The 24,631-nt window shown below is 44.6% G+C and overlaps 2 protein-coding genes across 2 annotated transcripts; both read right to left on the bottom strand.

Annotated features, from left to right (window-relative positions):
* Nucleotides 1-2,860: 2,860 nt before the first annotated feature.
* Nucleotides 2,861-18,254, bottom strand: LOC117581818 (mucin-5AC). The gene is made up of 6 exons (XM_034269262.1): nucleotides 17,985-18,254; nucleotides 7,816-8,353; nucleotides 7,019-7,354; nucleotides 6,873-6,953; nucleotides 4,507-6,816; nucleotides 2,861-4,152 (listed from the first exon to the last, which is right to left on the bottom strand). Exons 2-6 carry the CDS (start codon nucleotides 7,991-7,993, stop codon nucleotides 3,044-3,046), a joined length of 4,014 nt encoding a protein of 1,337 aa, XP_034125153.1. The 5' UTR covers nucleotides 7,994-8,353; nucleotides 17,985-18,254; the 3' UTR covers nucleotides 2,861-3,043.
* Nucleotides 18,255-22,605: 4,351 nt separating this feature from the next.
* Nucleotides 22,606-24,028, bottom strand: LOC117581869 (lipase 3). Its single transcript, XM_034269332.1, has 3 exons — nucleotides 23,881-24,028; nucleotides 23,087-23,809; nucleotides 22,606-23,017 (listed from the first exon to the last, which is right to left on the bottom strand). Exons 1-3 carry the CDS (start codon nucleotides 23,992-23,994, stop codon nucleotides 22,616-22,618), a joined length of 1,239 nt encoding a protein of 412 aa, XP_034125223.1. The 5' UTR covers nucleotides 23,995-24,028; the 3' UTR covers nucleotides 22,606-22,615.
* Between the last annotated feature and the right edge of the window lie 603 nt (nucleotides 24,029-24,631).

A 24,631-nucleotide genomic window follows, 5' to 3' on the forward strand; every position in this document is an offset into this window, starting at 1 on the left:
GTTTTATAAATAAACATCGAGTTTACACCTCCCTGTTGGGCCAACACACAACTAATTGGCTTACAAATTGCCAACTGAATGGCTTTTAAATGCAATTAATTAATTACTCATCAAAGTGCCTACGGCTAATTGTGTTTGCCTGAATGTTTGATAACTGGAGTAAGTTTTTGGTGGTCAGAACTTGTTGCATTTTTGCAAGCAAGATAATAATTTGTAAATCAATTGAAGTCATTTAGTCATCCCTGTTGAGAGGGAATTTAGTTCAGGGAAATAAATACTTTCGTTGAAGATTTACTGTATATATGGCTGCTTTGTACTTGGACTTTGACCCTTCTCTTATCTAAGCAACGCAACACTCTCTCCATCGCACACACGTTTGCTTTTGGCGATCCCATACTGAAAATACACATGTACATACATGTACATATGCATATTTTACATCCATACATATGCATGCACACGGGAGAGCCGAAATATTCGTTCTGCTTCTTTGCACTTATGACAAGGTGTAGGAAGAGGAGAAGAAGGAGAGCGTGGAGTGTTAGAGCACAAAGTCGAGAGCGCAGCCATCTATGATTTTCTGGCTGCACCCACACAAAGCGCTTTAAACCTCCACCAACCCCACCATCTCACTCCCACGCACAAGTGACCAAACAACAGCCAAAATATAAGATGATCTTTTTTGCATTAAATCATGAGGGGAGAACAAAACCGACAGCGCAGCCGTCTATGCATTTTTGGCTGCTCCCACACCACGCGCTTTAGTTCTCTCACCCAGCCCCTCCATCTCACTCCCACCGATAGATGAGGGGGGGTGAGGAGAGGGCGAGCATAGAATGTTCTAGAACAAAGCCGGCAGCGCTGCACCCACATCGCGCTGCAACCCTCTCTCCATCTCATTTCCACCAACAGGTGACATACCTACACTCTATTCATTTCCTACTACTGCAAGAGAGGAAGAAGACAATGAGAAGAGATTTCAATGAGAGTCAATTCCCAATGTGCAAGCAATTAGCAAAAGCAATGTAAAACTGTAAACGACAAAAAGAACCCAAAAATTCCACCACCACCTTTGCAAACGTAGCAGATGAGAGAGGAGAGTGTGAGAGAGCAACGTCAAGAACAGCAGCAGAGCTTAAGCCGCCCACGCATCTCAGCAGCGCTCATCAATTAAAATTTTGCAACGGGTCAAAGCGGGTCGCAGTCTTCGTCTCCTCGCTTCAATCCGCTAAAATCGGGGAAAATAGTGAAAAATCAAATGAATGAAATCTCGCGCAATTGTAAAGTGAAGTGTAGTGTTTTGTGCAAGAAAAAGTTGCAGGTTCCAGGGCAGCGACGGCAAAATGGCAGCTTGGCGAAAAAGTGATGTGTAGTGCAGTGTAGTGATAAAGTGTAAATGTACAAAAATGTGTGTGTTTAGTGCAAGAAATTATATTGGACCCAGGGAGCCGGCAGAGGCGATATGGCAAAAGGCGAAAATGACAGCTCGGCGAATTTGGCGATATGGCGAAAAAGTGATGTGTAGTGCAGTGTAGTGAAGTGAAGTGGTAGTGCAGTGTAGTGATTAAATATAAATGTACAAAAATGTGTGTGTTTAGTGCAAGAAAATATATTGGACCCAGGGAGCCGGCAGAGGAGATATGGCAAAAGGCGAAAATGGCAGCTCGGCGAATATGGCGACATGGCGAAAAATGGCAGCTCGGCGAAAAAGTGAAGTGCTCATGAAATGTGTGTGCAAGAAAATATGTTGGCGAAGAAAGCGGCAAAATGGCACCAAATGGTGGCCCGGCAATGTGTGAAAATCATTTGACATGTATGTAAATCGGCATTATATATTCTGCGTAAATTAATTTTTTTTTCATGTGTAAAGTCACTGCCACAATTCCAGTTTTATGTGTGTGTGTGTGTGAAAATTTGGCAAAATATGCGCTAAGTTTGTCCCTTTCCCACTCCAGCATAAAATAGCGCAGTAAAGCAGAGAGTGGAAAAGGAACGAGCGTTCCAAGTGAAGTGAATTATAGGGTGCGGCATTCCAAATCTGCTGATCTGACTCTCTCTCATCTGGTGTGCTCACACGAACTTCCGTCCGCTAATGCCCCACCCTCAATTAATATGCCCAAAGTGAGTGCTCTTATTGGAAATTTCGCGCGTTTCGCTCGCGGTTTCTGCGCGTTTTCGGTGCGGGTTTCGTCGTCGAAGTCGTCGTGCGGTGTCCCCTCTCTTTGAATCGTCAGAACGGACATTATGTGCAGAGCACAATAAAAATAAAAGCAGCCGGTAAGAAAAATGTAACGGGACAAATCTATTGGTAAGTGTGATAATTTTGTATTTCTGTTTTTCTTTGATCGTAATTTTTGATGTGTGAAATTTTTGAGCCTGCAAAATGTGGTGGTTCAAGTATTTTTGGTTGGGTAAAGGAGGCGTAAAATGAAAAGAGAGAAAATACCGCAAGCGTGGGCGCTCTCTTAACAAGGTGTCACATTTGTAGGGGGAGGCAATCCAAAGACAGATCTTCCGCGCTCTCTCTAATGCAAGTTGAGCATGGGAGGGGTGAGGGTGGGCTAGCTATGCACACAGAGTAAGAGAGCGTACTTTCTGTGACACCTCACCTTCATAAATACCCACACACACTATCGCAATCGCTCAGAAACACCTACACTCTTATTTATTCACACACGCATAAATAAAACCATCGAGCGGCTAACTGATTTCGCAATTGAAAAAGGAAAACCAAAATTGTACAGCCAGCTCACGAGTATTGAAATTATTAAATATTAAATATATTATTATATATTATAGATTTATATATTATTTATTTGTATGATAAATCAATTCATATTTCATATATTTATTTGTATAATACAATTTAGTAGTTAAGCTTATTCTACCCCTTAATTAGTTACAGCTATGAATTACCAATACAACTTACGGACGGACTTTATGAACTGAAACCTAACTGCCATACACTCTCGCGGGGGATGATTCACTTTTAAAATGTTAAGCTTCCAAGTGCTAAAATCTAAACACTAAATTAAGTTGTAAATTAACAGTCTAATGGGCCACACTTGACCCCCACTTCAGTGCACTTGCATTCCAGGCATTGGCTGGATAATTCGACGATAATCCGACCGACGCGATACATGCGGCCATAAATGTTGCATCCTGCCAGTTTCAGCATGCCCATGGGATCCATGGGGCTCTCATCGCTGCTTCCTCTGTCCCTCTCCCGCTCACGCTCTCTCTCCCTCTCTGCTGAGCGTGGAGTCTCTTCCGTTGTGGATGTTGTCGGTGTGGGTGTCGTACTCGGTGCATGCTGGTAATGGTGGAATTGTTGCTCCGTTGGCTCGACCTGCTGCTGCTGCGGCTGCAATCTGTGCGGTCTCACCTCATAGCTGGTGTCCATGAACGGTAATTTGTCGAATGGTGAATTTAAAAATGGATGCATAGTGCTCGTTGCTGCTGCTGTTATAGTTGTAGATTCAACTGCAGCTCTCGTTGTTGTCGTTGTTGTTGTTTGGGGCACTCGTGTGGTTACCCGCGTTACTGTTGCTGGCATCGTACTCTTGTTGACCAAAGTTCGACGCGTGGTTGTTTGGATTTTTGTTCTACTTGGCCCCGGATTGCGTCTATTGCCCGTAGATTGTTTGGTTTTCGTTTTACTGTTGCCCTTTTTGTTTGTGCCACGTGTCGTTGTCGTTGGTCGTGCTGTGGTGCTGGCACTGGTGCTACTGGTGGGGTTTGTCGTTGTACTGCTTATCGTCGTTGTTGTTGTTGGGGATGCAGGGGATGTTGTTGTTTTTGTTGTTGTTGTTGTCTGTGTACTCTTGTCTGGCATCTGCTTGAAGGGCGGCACAGTGCTGCTGACAACTGCCGCTGCTGCTGCCTTAGGCAGCTCCATGCCCAGCAGCTCATCCAAGAGCTTATCTAATTTATTGATTTCGAATTTATCCATGAGCGGTAGTTGCTTTTCCGCTGTGGAGGAGCCCGAGGAGGGTGTGGAGGCACTGACTGTTGCGTTGCTGATGCTGTAAGTGACGGTTTCAATGTGTTCTTCAATTGGTTGCTTGTTCGCTTTATCCTCGATTAGTGCGTGCAGATTGGGCGGCGGTTCAGTGTGAATGACATCCTTGAAGGGATCTGGTGTGGTTATTTCTGTAAAAGAAAAGTCCATAGATACATAAATGAATTATCAAATAAATAAAAACAAATTAATGATAAAAAATAAATAAATGACTGAATAAATCAATAAAATAAATGGAAAAAAAAGATTATAAATAAATATAAATGAACAAATCAATGCATAATAAATATAAATGAATAAATCGATAAAAAATATAAATAAATAAATATAATAAAAAATAAATAAAAAATAAATTTAAGAAATTAACAAATAAAACTAAAAACTAAAAAATAAAATAAAACTAATGAAAAAAATAATAAGTAAATTAAAAATAAAAATGATAAATATAAAGATACAAAATAATTTCTACCCCCAATTGAACTCACCTATCGCTGAAGTATCGTTACCCTGCTCCCCTGCTCCCGTTGTTATATCGATTATATGCTGCGTCACATGATAACTATCGGCCAGAGCATTCAGCACACTGGACGTGACATGTTCCTGCAGCACTTCGCCATCGATGACCAGCGGTTCCTTGGGCATAAAGCCACCCTCCGTCTCGGTGGGTGGCGAGAAGCCGCTGTGTGCCGGTGGCACCACCTGCTGATCAAAGTCAAACTTGACATATGCCGCACTGCCTTGGTACTGTCCACCCACATGGACGACTGGCTCGGGGGCTGGCTCCACCGCGGGCACTTCCACATTGAATTTGTACTTGTAGGCAGCCTGATCGGGGTTTGGTTGGGCATACAGCGCCACCTGTACCGCATCGTCGGCAGTTTCATAGCTGACAACATCCATTTTATCCGAGGCTATTTGCGAAGGATTCGGAAGAGGATTCTGATAGAAGCCGCCGTTTGGGTAGCCGCCGCTCTCCTGTGGCACCGTTTCCACGGCATCCGTTGGCAGAAAGGGAATAATCTTCAGATTGGGCAGACTGGGCGGCAGTGTGGGTTCCGCATTGGAGTCCAGTGGTTCCGCTTCCAAAATTGTGGGATTCGTTTTGATCTCCAAAGGCTTCGAGGTGCTCGTGATGTATGGCGGCGGCGCTTTGATTTTGGGCTTTGATTTCGCTTTGTTGTTGGTTCTCATTGTTGTTGTTGGAATCGTTGTTGTTGTTGTGGGTCTTTCTGTTGTTGTTGTTGTTGTGGGTCTCTCGGTTGTTGTTGTTGTTGTTGTTGTAGTTGTTGTAGTTGTTGCCTTGGTTGTTGTCACTGTTCTTCGCGTGGTTTTGGGCTTTGATTTCGCTGTTGTCGGCGCCGGCGTTGGCTTTGCTGTGGTTGTGGCTCTCTTGGTGGTTGTTGTTGTTGGCTGTCTTGTGGTTGTTGTGCTAAGTCGGTGTGTCACATGATGTCCATACTTGCTGGTCACCACCAGCATGGGCGGTGTCACTGTTAGATTTGCCAGCTTCGAATTGATGCGATTGTGGGTCAGCTTGTGGCTAGGTAGTGGACGGAACATGGGCGCAGGTCGCACTGTGCTTGTTGTTGTTGGTTTTCTAGTGGTTGTTGTTGTGCTGGTCTCATTGTTGGATTCTTCCAGCATGCCCGACAGTCCATCCATAAAGACATTCAGCAGACTGGGCTCCTCTTTGGGCGGTGGCTCAATCTCTTGGCTTGCACTCGGCCAAATGCCGGCGTTGGTCAGTCCCATGTGCTGTGCCTCGGCTGGCAGTTCACCCACGGCAATGCCTGAACTGTCCAGCTGCTCATCGAAGTCGTCTGCAATGCGTTTGATGCTGTTTAAGGTTGAGCTCTGCTCCTCCGGCTGGCTCGAGACTGTGCTGGACTCTACGTAGGATTCGGTGAGCGGTGGCAGCTCCTCCTCATCGGGACCTAGGAGTATGTCCATCCAGGAGAGTGTGTTCTTGGTGGTGGTTGTCTCTGAAGGCGTCTGCTGCCCGCTCTCTGTGCTGGGACCCAAGAGCAGATCGAGAAAGCTCAGCGCCGTCGTCGAGCTGCTAAGCTCCTCTGTGGACTCCTCGCGCGTGGTGGCTGGTGCGGCTGTGGTTCGCAGACCCACCAAATCGAGATTATTGGCCAACATTTGGTTGTTGTTGCCATCAATGAACTCCAGGCCCTCACGCAGCGTGTCCAAAATGCTCTTCTCGCTGCTTGCCTGCACAGGATCCCCAGCCGACGCTCTGGTCGGATGACGATCGTGTGGATAGCGTTCCGCCATGAAGTTTTGTGGTATTATCGCTGCATTGGCCACCGCCTCCACCTGCTGCTCCTCCTTGCCAAAGAGCATGTTGTAGAGATTAAACTGCCGCGAATTGTGGGACCTGCGATAATCCCGCTGGCTGCCACAGTCATAGCTGGAGGGGCAACACTGCCCCTTGGGCACCACCGGAATGCAATTCTTCAGCGCTGGGGAACACTTTTTGGGTGCACAGCGACGCGTGCCGCGTATGCAGAAGCAAATGTCACACGGCCTGTCCACATCCGAGCGCATCTTTTGCCCCTCCGCATAGAACTGGGAGCCGACGGTGCAGCCACGATTGCGCTGCAGGCGCTGGGACATGCGCTGGAAATGCTTATTGGAGGTCTTGCGATAGCGCACCTCCTGCGAGGATTTGCCGGACATTTTGCTGCTGCAATCGTAGCGCACGGGACAGCAGGTGGAGTCCACAAAAATCGGTTTGCAGCCATCGACAGGCAGCATGCACTTGGGCTTGACGCACTTCTCGGTGCCGCCTGTTGAGATATTTCAAATTAGTTTTAAAAATAAATTAAAACCGCAGTACTCTTACCTATGCAATAGCAATAGCTGCACAAATTCGACGAGGACATGGCCGAGCCCGACTTGTACACAGTTCCATTCTTGACACAAACTGCAGGGATACAGCATTTAATTTTCGATATTTTTCCCCCTGAGCTTCGCTCTTTGTTCACTCACCAAACAAATCCGTATCCGAATCATCTGATCGTCGCTGCAGCATATTATCATTGACCACTCGATCTATGGACTCCCGCTCATAGTGATCCAAGTAGGCGATGATGCGACGCTTGGTGGGTATCTTGTAGAACGCATCGAGGCGCGCACAGCTCAAATATGGACAGCAGCTGCTTTTCTTTTGGACTACCACACAGCCTCTGGGCGGTGGCATGGGCATCTCCGGGCAGACCTTGAGGCGGCAGACGAGTGTCTTGCGATTGCACTGACAACTGAGGCATTTCTCCATGCTGGGCACCACCGATTTGTCAGCGAACCAAGTGCCATTGTGGTGGCAGCCTGAAGGAAATGTAATGTATGTTTGAAGCAGGAAAAGCAAAAGAGATCGAAGATTGATTAGTGGCTAGAAAGGGCATCCTCATGGCCTTTGGTTTCACAATTTCCTGGGCCTATTTCTGACTCTATTACACGCTGATTATGGAGACCTAATGGAGTCCTTTTGTGCCTCACTCTCAGTACATCAACTGAAGCAAAGTGGTTCCCTTTCTAAGTTCCTTTTCAATTCAGTTTGCAAATAGCAGAAGCTGCCTTGAGGCTGCAAACAGTAATCACATGCTTTTTCCCATCAAAACAATTTCTTGTTTTTCTCATCTTCTAATTTGTTTATTAATGGCAACGCACTTTAGAGTCGCTCAGCCATGCGTTCCACTCCACTTTGGCACTCCAAGGCTGCTGGCTGGTGGACTTATCTTTACTCCATTGCCATACATTTCACAGACATTATTCTACGATCGACTCACCTGTATTCGGTGTGATAAATGCATCCAGCTGTGCGGGCCAGAGGAAAACTAATGCCGCCGCCGACAATATGCTGACTAAGCGCAGCGTCATCTTTGTTTCCATGGGTCGAATGATGTTGATGGTGGTGCTGGTTCTCGTTCCCGTTGCTTCAGCGTCGCAGCGGTGCAAGAAGAGCATGAATAATGCAACAGAACCGATTGTGGGTCTGGGGGCTATAGCCTAAGTCTAAGCCCGTCTCCAGCTCCTTCTCCTTTTGTCTGTTTTTCGTTTTTGTTGCTGGCAGGGCAGCTCCAACTTGTCTGGCTCTGGCAGCGTCCAACTGCAAGTCTAATGCGTAAAATGTGTGTCACGCAGCGGCAACTTTCGAATGACAACGCTGCTCCTCTGCTGCTGCTGCTGCTGCTCACTCCGTAGACCAAATGAAGCCAAGCCTAGCAAATTACCCGCACAATGCTACAGGTCGTTGTCGTGGCTTGGGTTGATGCCAAAGTTCTGCCACACTTTTAATGAACCATATGAAAGCAGCCGTTTGAGCAGCTGCAAAGAGTGAACAAATGGTGGGGTGTTGGTTAAGTGACTGCCATTAGCGCGGCAAATGTTGTATAATAAAAGAAAAGTAACCAAAAAAAACCAGGCAACAGGTTGGCTGGGGGGTAATTAACGTTATTTGAATGAACCGATTAGCGGTGGAAAATGAGAGTGTGGGAGAAGGTGCAGCCATCAATTAGCTAGAAATAAGATGGATAAAACATATCCCAATCAGCCTCCCGCAGCAAAAGTCTTAAACTCTCGATGGGAACCACTCCAAGGAAAACTGCCGCCAGAAATAGCTTGAAATAAAACAGAGACACACAGAGAAAGAGAGCGACTCCCGGACGAGTATTTTCACACAAGTTTATGAGTTCATTTACATATGTAGAAGCGCCCGAGTTTTGCAACTAATACTTGGCGTACAGAAATAGAAGTGTGCCAGAAAGAAGTGTGCTGTGCCTGCGAACGGAAATGATGCCAAAACTTATCAATAAATACGCGGCAAAGTAGAACTGCGAGAGGGAAAGAGACAGCAGAGCCGACGTCATAAATAATATAAATCAAAATCAGAGGCTGGAACTCACAAGAGAGAGAGAGAGAACTGGTCCTGGCCAGACGATAGTTGCATGTAAAAACAAAGAAACAAACAAGCAACCAAACAGGCAAACAACAAACATGAAAATCAAATAAAACCAAAGCCAAATGGCGGTCATTGCCAGCGAAAGATCAAGTCGCAGAACGTAGCAGACTTCTGGCCACCAGTCAATGTTGTTCAGCAACTAAAAGGCAACTCGAGGCAAGTCAAGGAAAGCCAAGAACCAGCCAACAGCCAGCTAAGAACCAACTCTCTTGCTGAGCTCTCGTGGACTGCATGCACTTTCATTAAGAACGTGATTAGCAGGCGAAAACTTACTAACATGCAAATGCAACATGGCCAGGGGAAGAGGCAACAATGTAAGAGTATTTGTGTGTGGAAGAGAGCCGACGAGGGGATACTCTAGGGACAACATAGAACTTGGAGCTGAAGAGTGAAGTTGAACATCGATTTAGCAAGCAAAACATACAATAAATAAATGCAAATAAAATATTTTAATAATTATAATTAGTTGGACAAAATTCTCATTCAAATGGCACCTCTTGTGGCTCAACTCTTGTGCAACTTTTATGAATAGCAATAATTGATATCTTGGAACACCCTCTAGTGGTGGAAGTGCTCAGGCATGACTTGGCAGCGGCTTCTTCGCTTAATTGGAGCTCGGTGTCTTTGCATAGCCGCTGTGAACCGACTTGGCCTTGCACAATTTGGACTCCGCTCTGTTCTGTTCGTTCTCATGACAAGTTTTAATCAAGGCATTATCTGAATGTCAAGCAGTCGCAGCGCAGAAACTTTCACAAAAAACCCAAAACAGACGTAGAAAAAAAGAAACGAATTTCAGTTTCACACAGTAAATCAGTTGCAGTTGAGTTTTATTTGGTGTTTGGGGTTCTTCTGCTGCTTTTAGTGTTTGATTTTAATCGAAATTGAGCTGTGGCTCATTTGCATGCCAAACGTCGTGTACTTGGCCATGAAAAGCAGGCAGATTAGAACGCTGAAAATTACAGGAGTGCGATGAGACTGAGATGAAAATGGAGTGAAGATGGAGTGAAATCTCTCTCTCTCTCTCTCTCACTTTGCGGTAGAGGAGAGAGTGACTTGGCCTAGGGCCTGAAATTGCAGTGAGAGATTTTCTTCCCAAACAACTTAATTACAGATTTTTCAGCGGCGATTTGCATCTGGGCCGGGGCTGTGGGCGCAACATAATTCCATAATTTTCATGGAAAAAACAAGCGCGCAACGCAGCCGCAATCGGGCAGAAGAATCTAGAAGTGTGTGTGTGTGTGTAAGCCTCATATATAAATTACTGTAATTACAAAAGCAAAGACAAAGGCCCCAAACCACAGAAGAAAACCAGAAGAAAGCGCGGCTGTGGGAGCACACAAATGCCACTCAGGTGTCCAAAGAACCTCCATAATGGGGCCAAGCAATTACGCCCAGACAACTTTATTTATTTGTTCTTTTTTTGGCATGACCATCATACACGGTACGAAATTAATCAAGTCATTTATGGAGCTATTTCGGTAGCCCCCGAGGGTCGCAGCGAAAGTGTTGAGATTGAGATTATGGTGTGGATGCCACCGATTAGTTAATCACAATGAAAATGCTCATTCAGTTTTCTCGATTTCATTAACCCAGTTTGCGTGCCAAAGATAGTGAAAGAAATTAAGAGTTTTTTGAGGTTTCGGTTTCATTAAATTTAAGCCAAAATGAAAGTCAGCCCAGAGACATTTGACAATGCCAAAGTAAAAGGAAAAGAAAGAACATTTTGAACAAAAGGAGTGTGGCGGAGAAGATTTATTTCTTCTTTTTGCCTTAAGAAATGCGTGGAATGCTGTGAAAAGATTTTGATTTGGATAAATTGGGAAAGAAAATAAATAATCAATAAAAAAGGAATTAAAACAATACAAAAAAATACTAATAAAAACCTAAAAAATATGCGGAAATAGTAAATAAATGTCATGTCGAGAAGGACCATAAAAAAACAATAAAATATAAAGGAAGTAACAGATAGTGACAGGAGGGAAGTGAGTCAATAAATTCTGGATTAAAGATGCGATTTTTATCGAAAGAAAAGCAATTAAAGTTACGGACAAATTACAACAAAAAAACACTAAAATAATATGCGGAAAATATTAAACAAAAGTCATACCGTGAAAGAACCAATAAAAAATGAATATTAAAAGGAAGTAACTGAGATTGTGAGTGGGTCTACTAGAAGGGGGTCAAAACCACAGGAGAAACATGAAAGGAGTCGATAAAATCTAAGCAGAATAAAGAAAGGAAACGAAAGGAATCAAATGGCAAAGCGCAGAGAGGGGAAACTACAGGTCATTAAATGTAATAATAAAAAGCATAATCGATTATATTCTAATAGATTTAAATCTAATCAATTAAACTCCAGCAGAAACACAGAAACTACAATTTCTCCCCGACAAGATTCCTCCACTTGAAGTGAAGATATCTTTTGCTACCATTGAAAGCAATCAACCCAATTAACTAGTTTGACTGTCCCAAATCGCCGCAAATGTTTGACAATAAGAAAAGAGTTTTCGATGGCAATAAATTGTTTTTATTTTGTGGCTGTTGCTGTTGCTGGAAGTCGAACTCCGTGCCGTGACATCGATTCGGCAACAATAAAATTGGGCATTGGGCATTGGGCATTTGTATCTGATAGATACTTTGTTTGGCTCCGTCCAGACTATTTGACACAGTAGCAACGCCCCACTGACAGATTTATTTATCCAGCATTTGGCGAGGCGATGGAGAGCAACGCCGCCTCCTCCATATTCGGACGTTGATTTGTGAAAGGCAAAACCTGGCTTTGGTTTTTTTTTTTTTTTGGAGTTTTTCTCGCTGTTTGGGTTTGGTTGGGGGCTACTGGGCATATTTTTGGGCGCATTCTAAGCTAATCATTTGTAACAACTTTCACCGAGCACATCGGCGCACAACCAGCACTTGAGATTATGTAAATGCTCTTGCTCAGGCTGAAAACAAATCCCATAACAATGGAGACCAGAGAGAGGCAGATTTTCACTTTTGCAAATTGTCCAAGAACACGAATACAAATCGAAGTCTGTGAGTATTGAACGTGCCGTGCCAATGACTAAACAAGACTACAAAAGTCGAGTTTTTATCTAACAATAGACATAGATGCACGATAATATTTATGCATGGCTTTAGGGATAAGTTTTGATTGAGTTTCTAGTGCAAAGAAAACACCACAGGGAGTCCAGCTAGAATTTGTTTGGACTATTAATTGTATTTATAACTGGAGTTTTTTCTGGTTATCAGTGCTAAAAGTACCCATTTTATTCCTCTTGATGTACAAACATTCATATGTACACCTGCGGCTGCATCATAGAGTGAAATTTGTGTCATTTTATAATTGAAGAAATTCCAACACGTCTGCGTCTTTGAATAAATTTGGCAATACTTCGCATAGCCGTGGTAAAAGAAATTATTTCTAAATAAAGCACATGCCAAACTACATTACAAGGCAACAAAAAACTGAGACAAGAAGAAGCGTATAAAGACTGGCCTACAGCCTGTCAGAGGCATCATCATGTGTGGCTCATTAAATATGCTGCGAACCACACAGCAAGTAAAAGAGCAAAGAAACAAAAAGTACAACGAAGAATAGGCCGAAGAAGAGGGGGGACGAGGGAACGAGCACGAAGAAGCTTGAACAATTTTCATGTCCAACTCAATTGATGCGACCTCTGCTTGTTGCGGTACTTCTCTTGCTCTCGCTGCCTCCTCTCTCTCTCTCTCTCTCTCCGCGAAGACTGTGTGTTCCCGCTCTCTGCTGGCTGTGTGTCCCTCTCTCTCCGATGGCTGCGCTGCGTCTGCCCGCTCTCTGCTGCCTGCGCTGCATCCCTCTCTCTCTCTCGCTCACTTAACGATTCGATCTGTGAGCAGCGGAGAAGGCAGAAGTTATTAGAGCCCGCGAGGGCTCAATAAATGGGCGTCGCTTATGCACCTCATCATCAGCGATTGCACAGATCGCGTTCGTTCTTGTTCCTTGAGTTTTGCCTGCACAAGCGGAAGTTGTTAAATGAAAAGGAGGCACAGGCCAGGGCAGTGCAGGGCAGGCCAGGAATGACTATGAGAATGAGAATGACAGAGGTGTTGCTCCGCTGCTTGTGCGGAACGAAGACTAAATGCTCCAGGAGGAAGAGATTGTGCTTTACATTTACACGAGTGAGAGGTGTGGATGTCATTTATGTTAATTTGTGATTCTCGGAAGCAGCTCCAGACAAGGCAGGAAGATGGGAGTTGACTGGAGGCGGAGATATGTGCTGGCAGGCTGACTAGAGCAGTGGCTTAGGAGTCGCTCCTCAAATTGCCATCACCCATAGCTAGCAACTGAAACAATGCTTCCTTCTCCTTCTTGCTGCTCCCCCAGTTGTGGCTTCGTTTCCATAAAAGTTAATTGAATTTCTAGCCGTAAACTTGGGATGAAGTAACACTTAGTTCGTTTCTTAATTAGAGTTGTATCTGCCGAGTGTGGCCCGAACCTCACATGCCCAAAAACGAAACGCGGATCAGGTGAAAGTCGCCTCCCGACATCTCCTGCTCTCTAATGAAACTAGAACGGGCAGCACGATTGTGGCCAGCAGAAAACTTCAAAACTGGGAAAGGTTTCTGTGTCGTCCAGCAATAGCACCTTTCACAAAAGAAAAACCCAACAAACCCCGACAATGGCCCCAAACGAATCGATGAACTGAAAGTTCTTAATACCTTTAAGTACACTTTTTGGCAACTCGATGTCGCCCGGTCTTGGCCTGGTCTGTGAATGATTGTTTCGTGAGTTTGGGGCAGCACAATAAAATTGTCAACATGACAGCCGGCGATTAATATAGAGGCGCATTTCGACGTACTTGGAGCACAAGCTGGCGCTAGAGATGGTCGTGTGTGGATCACGAGAGGAGAGGGTAACTGATTTGAGCAGAGCTCTTTGTCCTAAAGGAACCTAATTTACTCAATTAATTGATGAATTATTATCCCTAAGCGCTACCAAGCATTCTTCACACATAAATAACTCTACAAATTCCACAAAAATTCCACAGATATTCCTCGCACGCTGATGATCCTCTGTCGTTTCTGCACATCTCTAAGTTTGAGTTGAAGCCAACGACCGTCCAAAGTTTTGCGGCAAACTTGTTCTGACTTTTTTTGTTACAATTGTGGAGATTCCCCTCTTCCTTATACACTTTTTTGTTTGCTTTCTATTGCTGCAAGACAATGCACCATAAAAGTGCAGCTGACTCTGCTGCAAGTCTGTTCTCCGTACATTTCCATTTCAGTTTCGATGCAAATTGTTGCGTTTTGTGTTTTTTGTGTCGAATATTTTTGCCTCTTTCCGGGCACATTTGTCAAGGTGTCGTCTGGTAAACAAGTTGGGCAGGAGAAGCACCGTTATGTAACGCATAGCCAAATTTGTATGTTTTATTGGTTGTTGCCTCTTTAGGCCATAAAAGGTGGTGACAAAAGTCGTCGGAATTTATGGTCCGCTGACAGTTCTGATAAATAACCTGAGGACTGTCCGCAGACTGCAGTCGGGTCTTGGGACACGGGGGCAGTTTGAAAGTTGGAATCCACGACAAGCCATAAACATTTTTATCATCGCTTTGTGTTCTAATGGCACTTAGAGTTGACTGCTTGGGGGCTTAATTAGAAGCAAATGAATGGGTTCTAAAATTCCACTTCTCGATGGGAAATGCATTTTGGATAGCCGCTGGCCCTTCGGTAGCCAATGAAAGAGTGCATTGTGGGGAGTTTATTGTGGAGGAAAGAGAATGGATGTCTCTTTCTAAGGAAAGTTTACGCCTCTTTGAGTTTTTCTGTAGCTTAACTCAAACTTATTTGTGTATTTAGAACTATTTTTGAAGGTTTCTCAAGTACCTCCTTTTGGAGCAATGTCTCCTCCCCCATATATGTAACCTAATGTCAACTCACACCATTTGCCATTCATTCTCTGGTTGCCTGTGCACTCAGATGGAACTCTTGTCCACTGTCTTTGCTGGAGCCTGAGGCTGCCGCGGATGCCATTCGGATAAAAGAAAGAAAACTCTCCACATATGGACAGGCCTTTGGCTAGGCGCTGTAGCTGCAGTTGGTTCAGTTTTTTGCTGCTGTTGCCTCACCGTTCTCAATATCAGATTACGTGCGGGCTATCTTTTGCTTGCCCCAGCCACAGCCTTAAGTGCTTGGCATGCTGGCAGACTTGCAGCTCTCTTTTTTGTTTTGTTTTGTTTTGGGCATATCAGATGTTGCTAATGTGGCCTGGCAGCGAGCGCGCTCTACTTGAAAGGAGCGTTCTCCGCTTCGTCCTCAGATACAAGATACTTTTTTCGACCTTGAGCCAAGCTCAGTGCCGCCTGCCCACGGATAATCAAATTTTGGAGTGCCAAGGGGCAGCGATTAACCATTCATTTGATATTCGATAGCGGTAGTGCCTTTTTTTTGTGTGTATAATTCAAGATTTGCCAAAGGCTTGGAGAAGATGGGGTGGGGTGTGCCGGCATCGAAGGATCGAAATCAAATCGCTGTTTTTGTAAGTTTCAAAGAAGATGTTGGGCCCAACAATTTAGTTTTTATCTAGTGCAGAGTTTATTACAATCGTGGAATCAGAATTGGCGCCATTAACTCCTCGCCTTGTAGAGCATTTACACTTCGTTGTTCTCAAGCAACTTCCCCCCCCCCCTTCATTGACTTATGTATCTCTCTTCCCCCTCCATCTTCTCTGTTTTTTTTTTTTGTTTCAATTGCAGGCAATTAGCAAATTCTCTTTGGGCCAGCCTCTCCTCGCTTTAATGAACGTCTAACATAAAATGTCGTCTTACATTCAAGTTTTATAGCTTCCGCTTTTCATTATCAAATATTATTGGTGCCTCGCCGTATTCTGCTTCTGTCTGGCTCTCCTTTGGTTTGCCGTTTGCAATTGCATGTCGTCACGTCAAGCTCAAAGAACTTGCAAGCAGAGCCCGACCGAGCGACTGCTGAAAGGCAGTTAGTTGGGGGAAAGATACAACAAAAAAACCCTTGGCTATCTAATGATGATCATTAGGAAGCAGGTCTGTAATCACACAGAAGCTAAAGTCAAAGCTGAAGACGAAGCTGAAGCTGAACCCGAAGCTGATGTTTGTTCCTCTACATCTTTGGACTCCCCTCGCTGCTGCTGCTGCTGCTGCTGCTGCTGCTCTTCTCTTCTTGCGTTTTGTCAACATGAAACGGTAATTTCTCGAACAACAAAAAAAAGCAGACAAAAAACATAGAAATAAATGCCAGCTGTGGGCAGCCGAAGCTGCAAATACTCTTCCAAATTGAATGTTCCCCTGGCACATCTAAGAATTGTTCAGTAAATTTGAAACAAACTTTGGCTGATCTTCAATTTAAATGAAGTTCAACGAATCGTTATATTAAGAAACCTTTTTTTTCTCGACTCCAAAATCACTAAAATATATTCGAAAATTAATATTACCCACTGCTAGGGTATGAGAAGAACAAAATTACCCGGGAACAAACAGTTTTAGCCATTGCGGCAGTGCAACCTACATTCCCACTCCCTTGAAGCCTCTCCAATCTCCCAGTGCCCTCTACGGCAGTCTCTTAACCTGTCTCTCTCCCTGTGTGTGTGTGTGTGCGTTTTTTATGCTGCCAGTGTGACCATTGTAACGGCTTTGATTAGTCTTAGGAAGTCACCTAAGTATTGTCGTTGGCTCATCTGCCCCCAGCCACAGCCACAGCCAGAGCCACAGCCAGAGCTCTGCCTCTGCCTCTGCGTGTCTCTGCTCTGTGCTGGGAGTTTTTTTTGTTGCTGCTGCTGCTGCTGCTGGCACTTTTAACAGTTAAATGTTTAGTTTACATCATTAGCATGGCCGTTGCCAAGATGTTTTCTACTCGCTTGACTAATAAATAAGCAATTTTGCTGTTGGTTTTCCCTGCGTCCATCGATTTAATTGCTCTGCGGAGAATGTTTTCATTTGGCTTCAATTTGCATGGAACTGGGAAAGACACTTAAATGGGGTCTGTACAGTTTTGGGTTTAGTTTGGTGTAGGTTAAGGTTAGAAATACTTTTTGGACACATTTTAAGGTGTGATTTAAGGGCGAAAATGTAGCTAAAGAAGTGTCAATGCAAATTCATAAATTAAAAGCGATTTAAAGCATTAAAAGTGCTGCTAGAAATGTAATCTAAATAGCATTAAACCCCCTGAGGCTTGCTTTATGCACCCAATTTATGCACTTTTAGGTATGAAAAATGCTTCCCACTGCGCTTGGCATTCCTTTGCGTTGACCACAACTATTCCAGCAATCCCTTTTCTTTTGTTTGCAGAAAATAATTGATCAATAAAATTCATTTCACTGGCCTGGCCGCCAATTCCAAGAACGCAAACAAATGTAAAGTTTTTTTTTCTCTTCGTTTGCTCATTTCCACAGCCATTAAGCCAGGAAGGAGGAGGAGGAGTAGGGAGGAAATCCATTGCCTTTTCCTACGCCAGAAAACTCCGACAAGAAGTTCGTTGCCTGAGTCTTTTGTTTGCACTTTATTCTGTTGCTGGTCTTTGGCAGTTCTGCCTTGTAGCTGCACTCAAGCATGGCGACTTTTAGCTCCCACTGTAATTCTCTCTCTCTCTGTGTGTGTCTCTATTATTTATTTATCTGGCCACCAAGTCTCGCTGGGTTCTATTAACAATGTAAACAATACCGTTAACACGACACCGACACGACACGTTGGGCAAAAACTTTGAAAAACGCAGAGAGAGAGAGAGAGAGAGAGAGAGCAAAGAGAATTTTTGCCAAAGAGGCTCCTGCCCCTCCTTCACCGCTTGGGAAATGCATCAACGAATCGAACAACAAGAACAGCTATGCACACGGAAAAGTACGAGCGTGAAAAAGAGGCGACAAGAAGAACGGTTTGAGGAAAACACTTATTAAATTTTAGCATGCCCCCAAAGCGGGCTCGGCAGAGCGAGGGAGGGAGGGAGGGAGGTAGGCCAGACAGAACCGCAACGGAAACCGCAGCAAAGTTCACATACCTGTCCAAGGTGAGGTTCGCTTTTTATCCACTTTCAGAGTCGAGTCGAGAATTTTCCATGGGACACAATAACAAAAATGTGTCCAACAATTGATGTTTATTTTTATTGTGACTTTGTGACTTTGTTTTGTTGGTTTTGGGTTTATTGTAGCACTTCACTGACCCTCAAGGGTGCGCTTAACCAGCAGAGTTTTTCCATGAAGAACAAAAGAGTCTTTTCTCATAGCCGGCTTATGACTTTTCTTTCTTACGTTCTTAACGCGTCGCGTGCCGAGTTCGGACTGAGCAGCGGCCAACAGGTACGAGTTGCTTTTAAGAAAAAGCATTCGAAAGAAAGTTTCAGTCTGCACATACGATACACGGGGGGAATTCTGTGTGTGAGCAGAGCAAGCCAAAGATTCTCGTTCGAAAGCTGCTGCAGCCGCAGCCGCAAAGAAAGAGAAAGAGCGAGAGCGCGCTTAAGAGAGCGGCTGTAAAGAGAGCGGCTGCAAAGAGAGCGGAGCGCATCTCTGGCTAGGAGGTAGATTAATTACTGCCTGGGCAGCTGATAAGCATGAAATGTCGCTTGTCCCGCTGCTTGTGGGCCAATTAAAAATTAGATTTCGTTTTAGATTTGTTCAAGAGATTGCAAGTGGGAAGGGTAAGAAGGTATTTCAGCCTGGTGCCCATCGAATGATTGCAAAGATAAATGTTTTTGGTTTTTGGTTCTTTTGTTTCCAATAATTGATTGGAGGAAGTTGAATGAACCTTTACATTTTGGAACGGAAAAGGGGAATGGACATGGGTGAACACTTTTGGGGGAATTATTTGAAATTTATGTCTTAGGAAAGAAATTAAAATTGATTGAGTTTTATAATAAAATATCACACAAATCTCGAAAGACTGCAAAGATTCCTATCTTTAGATTCCCAGAAAAGAGTCTAAATACTTACCAATATTTTCAGCAGCTTAAAATTATTTTTACATTTTTTAAATATCTGATTTCGAGTGCCTTTTCCCTAGATTTGGACCAAGTTCAATATCAAATTCGATCATGGCTTCATGGCCCCACATCTAAATCATTTCCATATGCCCATTTGCCCAGAGCCAATTATAACATCGTTTTCCGTTTGCCCACCACAAAAACGCAGCAAGAACAAGATAATGTGAAGAAATGTAGCTGCATATGTAGAGATATATGTATATAAATCGCATAAAGCCCAAGTAAACAATTCCAGGCTCCAATTCCATTACTCATAATGGCGCAGCTGAATGTCGCGGTTGGGCATCCTCAATGCAAGGGACAAGAGACCCAAACCCAGACGTCTGTCTGCTGAGAGCGCAGTGGAAGAGACGAAACGAAGGTGCACCCGCCCATGTTGTGCGCTAAAGTTGCATAAATCTGTTCGATTCATAACATAAAGATGGCAAAAAGCAGCAGAGCGAGAGAGCCGGTCTGTGTGGGATGGAAGCGTGAGTGAAATTTAACAAGAAAAATTAAGAACTCAACAAATTCTAAGACTTGCAATCTATTTGTGTATACTTTTACTTCAAAATATATTTTTGATTAATTCTTTGACCTTTTTGCACTCTCCAGACTCACGCGCTCATCTCCAATTGCCGCTGGCTTGTTTCCTTTATCAGCCTTGTCTTCATCGATCGCGTCGAAGATTTTGTCTGGATTGTTCCTGCGCGTCTGTCCGCGTGTCTCTTCGGGTCTGTCTTGTTCTGGTCGCTCGCTCTCCCGCTCTCCCTCTCCGCCTCTCCGCCTCTCCCCCTGCTGGCCTGTTCGTTCCCGTTGAGTCGTCGCTTTGTCTTAAGCTGCAGAGGCGTGCCGCCCCGCGCAACGAATAAAAACAAAATAATATAGAATGAAATATTTATCGCCATTAGAGCCTGATTAGCTGCGGGCGTGTTCCTACCCTCGTTCAATGTTCGACGTTCATTCGATGCTCTCTCTCTCTCTCTCAACTTGTTCTCCCCACTCTTCCCACTCCGATGTGCTGATAGTTCCAAGGCGCGAAGTTCTTTTTGGTGGGGCACTTAATAAGCTTTTCGCTTTTCTGCTCTGTTGTTGTGATTGTGATGGAAAATTGATATGTCCATTCAATTACGCTTTGGCCAGCCGCAGTGCTTGTCGTGTCAATAAACTGATTCCGATCGTGTCCAATTAGTTTTCTGTGTTTCGTCCAACGAGACTTGTTCAACGATCCATTCAAGATGTGTTGTTGTGGAACTTGGGCCAGAAATAAATTAGAAGCAAAAGTCATCTCAAGTGTTGGGTGCTTACATTTTTGGGAGAGTCATTTTCAAATGATTTGGGTATTATTTAGGGAAAAAGAGTATATGTGGATGACTGTTTGGGCTCTTGTTTCATCTTTGATCTTAATATATTTTTTAGCGTATTGATATTAATAATGATTTATTTTCAATGGCAGAACTATGCACTTATCCATGAATGACTAGACGATAATGGAAATTTATTATTAATTTATTAATTATTTATTTTGTTTGTTTTATCATTTTATTCATCATTAATTCTAATATTGGTTTAGTTTTTGATTTCTCGGAATTTCAAATTTTCGTTTCTCGACTCTTTTCGGAACTAAAAGCTACTCGAGTGGCGTCATCTGGCGTTTATTTCTTGATAAACAGCAACAAACCGCGGCAATAAGTGCAACTAGAAATTCCCAAATCTGCAACATGTGTCTGCTACTGTTAGCCGAGTTCAGAACCTTAGACAACATAAGTGTCTGGATCGGCTTCAGCTTCTGATTTTGCCTTCTGTTGAATGCGAAATCTAATACCGAAAATCTTAATCGTCTTGTAGGTGCAGCACAGTAGATCCCCTTTCACCGCCACTGCTTCTTTCTTCCTCCCTTCGACATAACTTTTTGAGAGTAAACATTTGGCCAACAGAATTGAGCGCATCGCCCCGACACTTTGTCGACATCTTGGCTGAGCCGAGCTAAGTGCAAGATTTTGTGCTGCTGCTGCTTTTCCTCTACTTTCTTTAGCAGTTGAACTTTTGAATCGTGCTGCATATTTGTGTGTGCAAAATTGTTCAATTTTTGCCATTGCAACTTTTGCTTGAAGTCGCTTTCCGGGCAGGCCCTTTCTCTTAGTCCTAGTTGGGTTTCCCTTTTTTTCGGCGACTTTTGTCTAAATTATGCATACAAAAGTGTCGCAGCCACTTACAGAAAGAGCAGCGCATCAGCGGCAGAAGGAGACAGACAAACAGAATAAGAGAGAGAGAGAGAGACGGAAAGGAAAGAAGGGGTGAGATGGGTGGGGATGAGGCAAAAAGTTTGTCAGTGCTGTGCATTTTGCGCTTGAGAAATACTTTTAACACTTTCTGTTTGTCTTTTTCCGAACAAATTGAAAACGAAAATAAAGGATTATAAGTGATGGGCAAGAGGGGTACGGTTATGTGCCCCCCCCCCCGCTGTCTGATGTCCGACCAAATCCTTTTACACTTTATTAATTTTATTTCGCTGTTTCCATTTTTTTTTCGTCTCTCTGTCTGCTGACGCACTCGAAGCCCCGCTGCCCCGCTGCCCCATTTGGCATTATCCTCTTCCACATCAGCGGTTGGCCATTAACGAACAGTTACAGCCTGTCTCTGGTCTGGTCTGGTCTGGTCTGGCTCTGCGGCCCAAAGCTGGCGCATAAAATTATTCAAAGTGTGCAGCGAGCCTGAGATAAGAACTTGTGGGGCCAGGACAAGGAATTACTTAGAGTCAATTAATCATTAGGGTCGGCGTAATAATTATTTGTATTTATGTTTACGTTGCCTGTGAAATTAATTTAAAGTTGTTTGAACACTTCACAAAGAGGCAGAGAGGCAGAGCGATTCGTACAGAGAGGAAGAGAAATTTATGCTAGATCTTGGAGCTTGGAGTTCCAGCTTGGATCTTGAGCAAAGAGGGAGAGACAATTTACATGGAACTTAGACAGAGAGAAAGAGAGATTCATCTTAGATCTTGGGCTCTGACTGCCATTTAGTTGCCATTTAAAGAGGGAAAACAACTTGGCCCGAGTGTAGCTGAAGTCTTCTTGTGCGTCGTCGATTCCAACCAGTTAGCTGGACAGCCAAATCCAGAACTAAATCCTATCTTTGCTGCACTTTGGCGCTCGCTTATCTCCGAGCCAACTCCACCCCACCAAACACTATAAATCATCATTATAAGCATATTTGCAACTGTCCCCCAAACAAGCAAACAAAACTGCTCCAAGGAAGCCGCGAGACAGCGCCCAGCGCCAAGTGCTAATTACTGTCATTTTGCAAGTGAAGAGCGGAGGGGACAAGGAGCTGAGCGTCTCCGCTAACCACGTACTTTAGGCAGCAAACAGAACAAAATGTTGTACATCAGAGAGGCGTGACCAGACGAGCGGAGATAAACCAGGCAGCAGACACTTGTTAGCTGCTAATTGGCCCTGGCACATTTAACATTCTGGCCAAAAACTGTCATGCAGCAGCAGCAGATTTATTTGGAAGAAAAACTGAGGAGGAAACGAGAAAACACTTTGGGAGCTAGAAGAACCTCAAATGAAGGATTCCTGCAACAGCCAGAAAGAACTTAAGGGAAATATCATGCCAACAGCCACAAGGAACTGCAAATAAAACAAGATTCTTGCCACTTTTTGCTCCATTTATTTCCTTGTTGCCTGCTCCACATCGTAGTCCATGCTGTAGTCGACGACCAAATCATTAATGACACTCTTCACCTGTTGGGCAAAAACAAAGTCCAAGTGTCCCCAAGTGGGATCGGGCACCTCGTGCAGCAGCGCCAGATTGGGCAGCAGTTCGGGCAGTCGCGAAACATCAGCCTTATTTGCCGAGCCATCGGATAGGCCATAGTAGAGGTAGAGCTCGGCGGTTATCTGACTGAGATCGTAGGCTGGTGGCTGCTCCGCGCCATAGTACGCCAAATTCTTGCGTTTGCCCCAGTCGTACAAGCGGAAATCGTTGGACACATAGGATTGGATGAAGTGTATGGCTTGGTTGGAGGAAACGCCCGCGGGATGCGTCTCAGCGATTTGGGGGAGCAGAGTCTGCAAAGATGAAGCCAAAAATCGTAGTTTTAACCATAGATACTTACGGCAAATGTGGCTGCTGCTTACCTTATTGAGGTTGCCAATTTCTGGACCACCCCACAGCATAGCCAATGTCTTGCAGTAGCTCAACATCAGGGGCTGATTGCTGCAGGTTGTGTCCAGCAAACGCTGTATAAACTGATTGTACGGCAGCAGCACCTGATTCTCCAGCAGAGCCGTGCCCAGGCCGGGTTCCCCAAGCACCGGAGCTGTGGCCACTATCAGTCCCTCGGTGGTGTTGCCCATAAACACGGATGGAGCCAGCAGATGGGCCGTCTTGATTTTCGCATTGTACTCCGGCTTAAAGGAACCCATCACAACGAACGAGGTGCAGCCCTGCGAGTGTCCGACATAGTGGAGCGCCTGCTCCTGAGTCTGCTCCAGGATGTAATCAATCATGGCCGGTAGATCGATGGAGCCAATCTCGTGCCAGCTGAATTTCCAAAAGTAGGGATGCTTCACATTTAGGCGGGTGTTGTTCCTCGAATAGATATTGCCACGGGCATTGCCCAGCCAGACATCGTAGCCGGCGTCCGCATAGTTGTAGGGCAGCGCATCGTTCGGCCCATTGAGCAGGAAGCAATCGGAGCAGCTGAACAGCCCGTGCATGATGAGCACCGCCGGCCTCTGCAGCTGGCCATTGTTTAGCTTTGGCGAGTGTGGAATCCGGAACAGATTCAGCACATAACCATCGGAGGTCTCCACATAGTGCGATTCCGCCGGATAGCCATCCGACTCGATGCGTTCGGCCTGCAAAAGCGAAAGATATACATTTCGATTTCGATTTCGATTTCGATTTTGTTTGGATATTGCCAACCCACCGAAGTTTTTAGCCTCTTGAAGGGAATGTCTATAAAAGGATCAAAGTCCTCTTCGGCTACGGCCACTGCCAGCACGGTGGTTACAGCCAGAACCATCAGCAGTTCCTTCAACATTTTAGGTCTACTTTGTTGTTCCTTCCACTCGCTGGGCTGTTCGCTGTAAGATTACTTTTGTTTTGGCTGCTTAATGCGCACTCACGAGGGGGTGTGCACATGGCTGATAAGGTTCATTAGTTTATGAGTTTCCACTTGCCCAGGGGCTGCTCATTTTAATCAATTTAATCACTCAAATGTGAAGAAGGAACGTAACGAGTAGGCTTGGGGGGTGGAACAACACCCGAAATAATACAATAAATAGCTTTAGCCATTGCTCAATGCATTGAATCTATCCACTGAATATTTCTGCACCATTTGCACCGATTCAGGCAGGAGCTACCACTTCAGCAGCTTCCGAAATTCATTACTGCAGGGAAGTTAAGCAGCGCGTAAGCATTGTCTCGCTCAAGTCCCCACATTGCAATGGTAAGCCCATTCCAATCAGACAGTCCAAAGGCACAGACAGAGCGAGTCTGTCCCGAAGTGGAGTGAAGAGGCGCCCCCAACACGCGTATCAACGAGTTGCGCCTGACTTGCTGCGATTTTTGCATTATGCCAGTGAATTGTAATGCGGCCAAAAAAGATAGTGGAAAGGTGGAGCATGGTTGCAGGCTGCTGAGATTGGCATTAAGCATGGCAAAAGCCACAAATTGCG

Source organism: Drosophila guanche, unplaced genomic scaffold, assembly GCF_900245975.1.
Source record: "Drosophila guanche unplaced genomic scaffold, DGUA_6, whole genome shotgun sequence".
Classification (NCBI taxonomy): Eukaryota; Metazoa; Arthropoda; class Insecta; order Diptera; family Drosophilidae; genus Drosophila; species Drosophila guanche.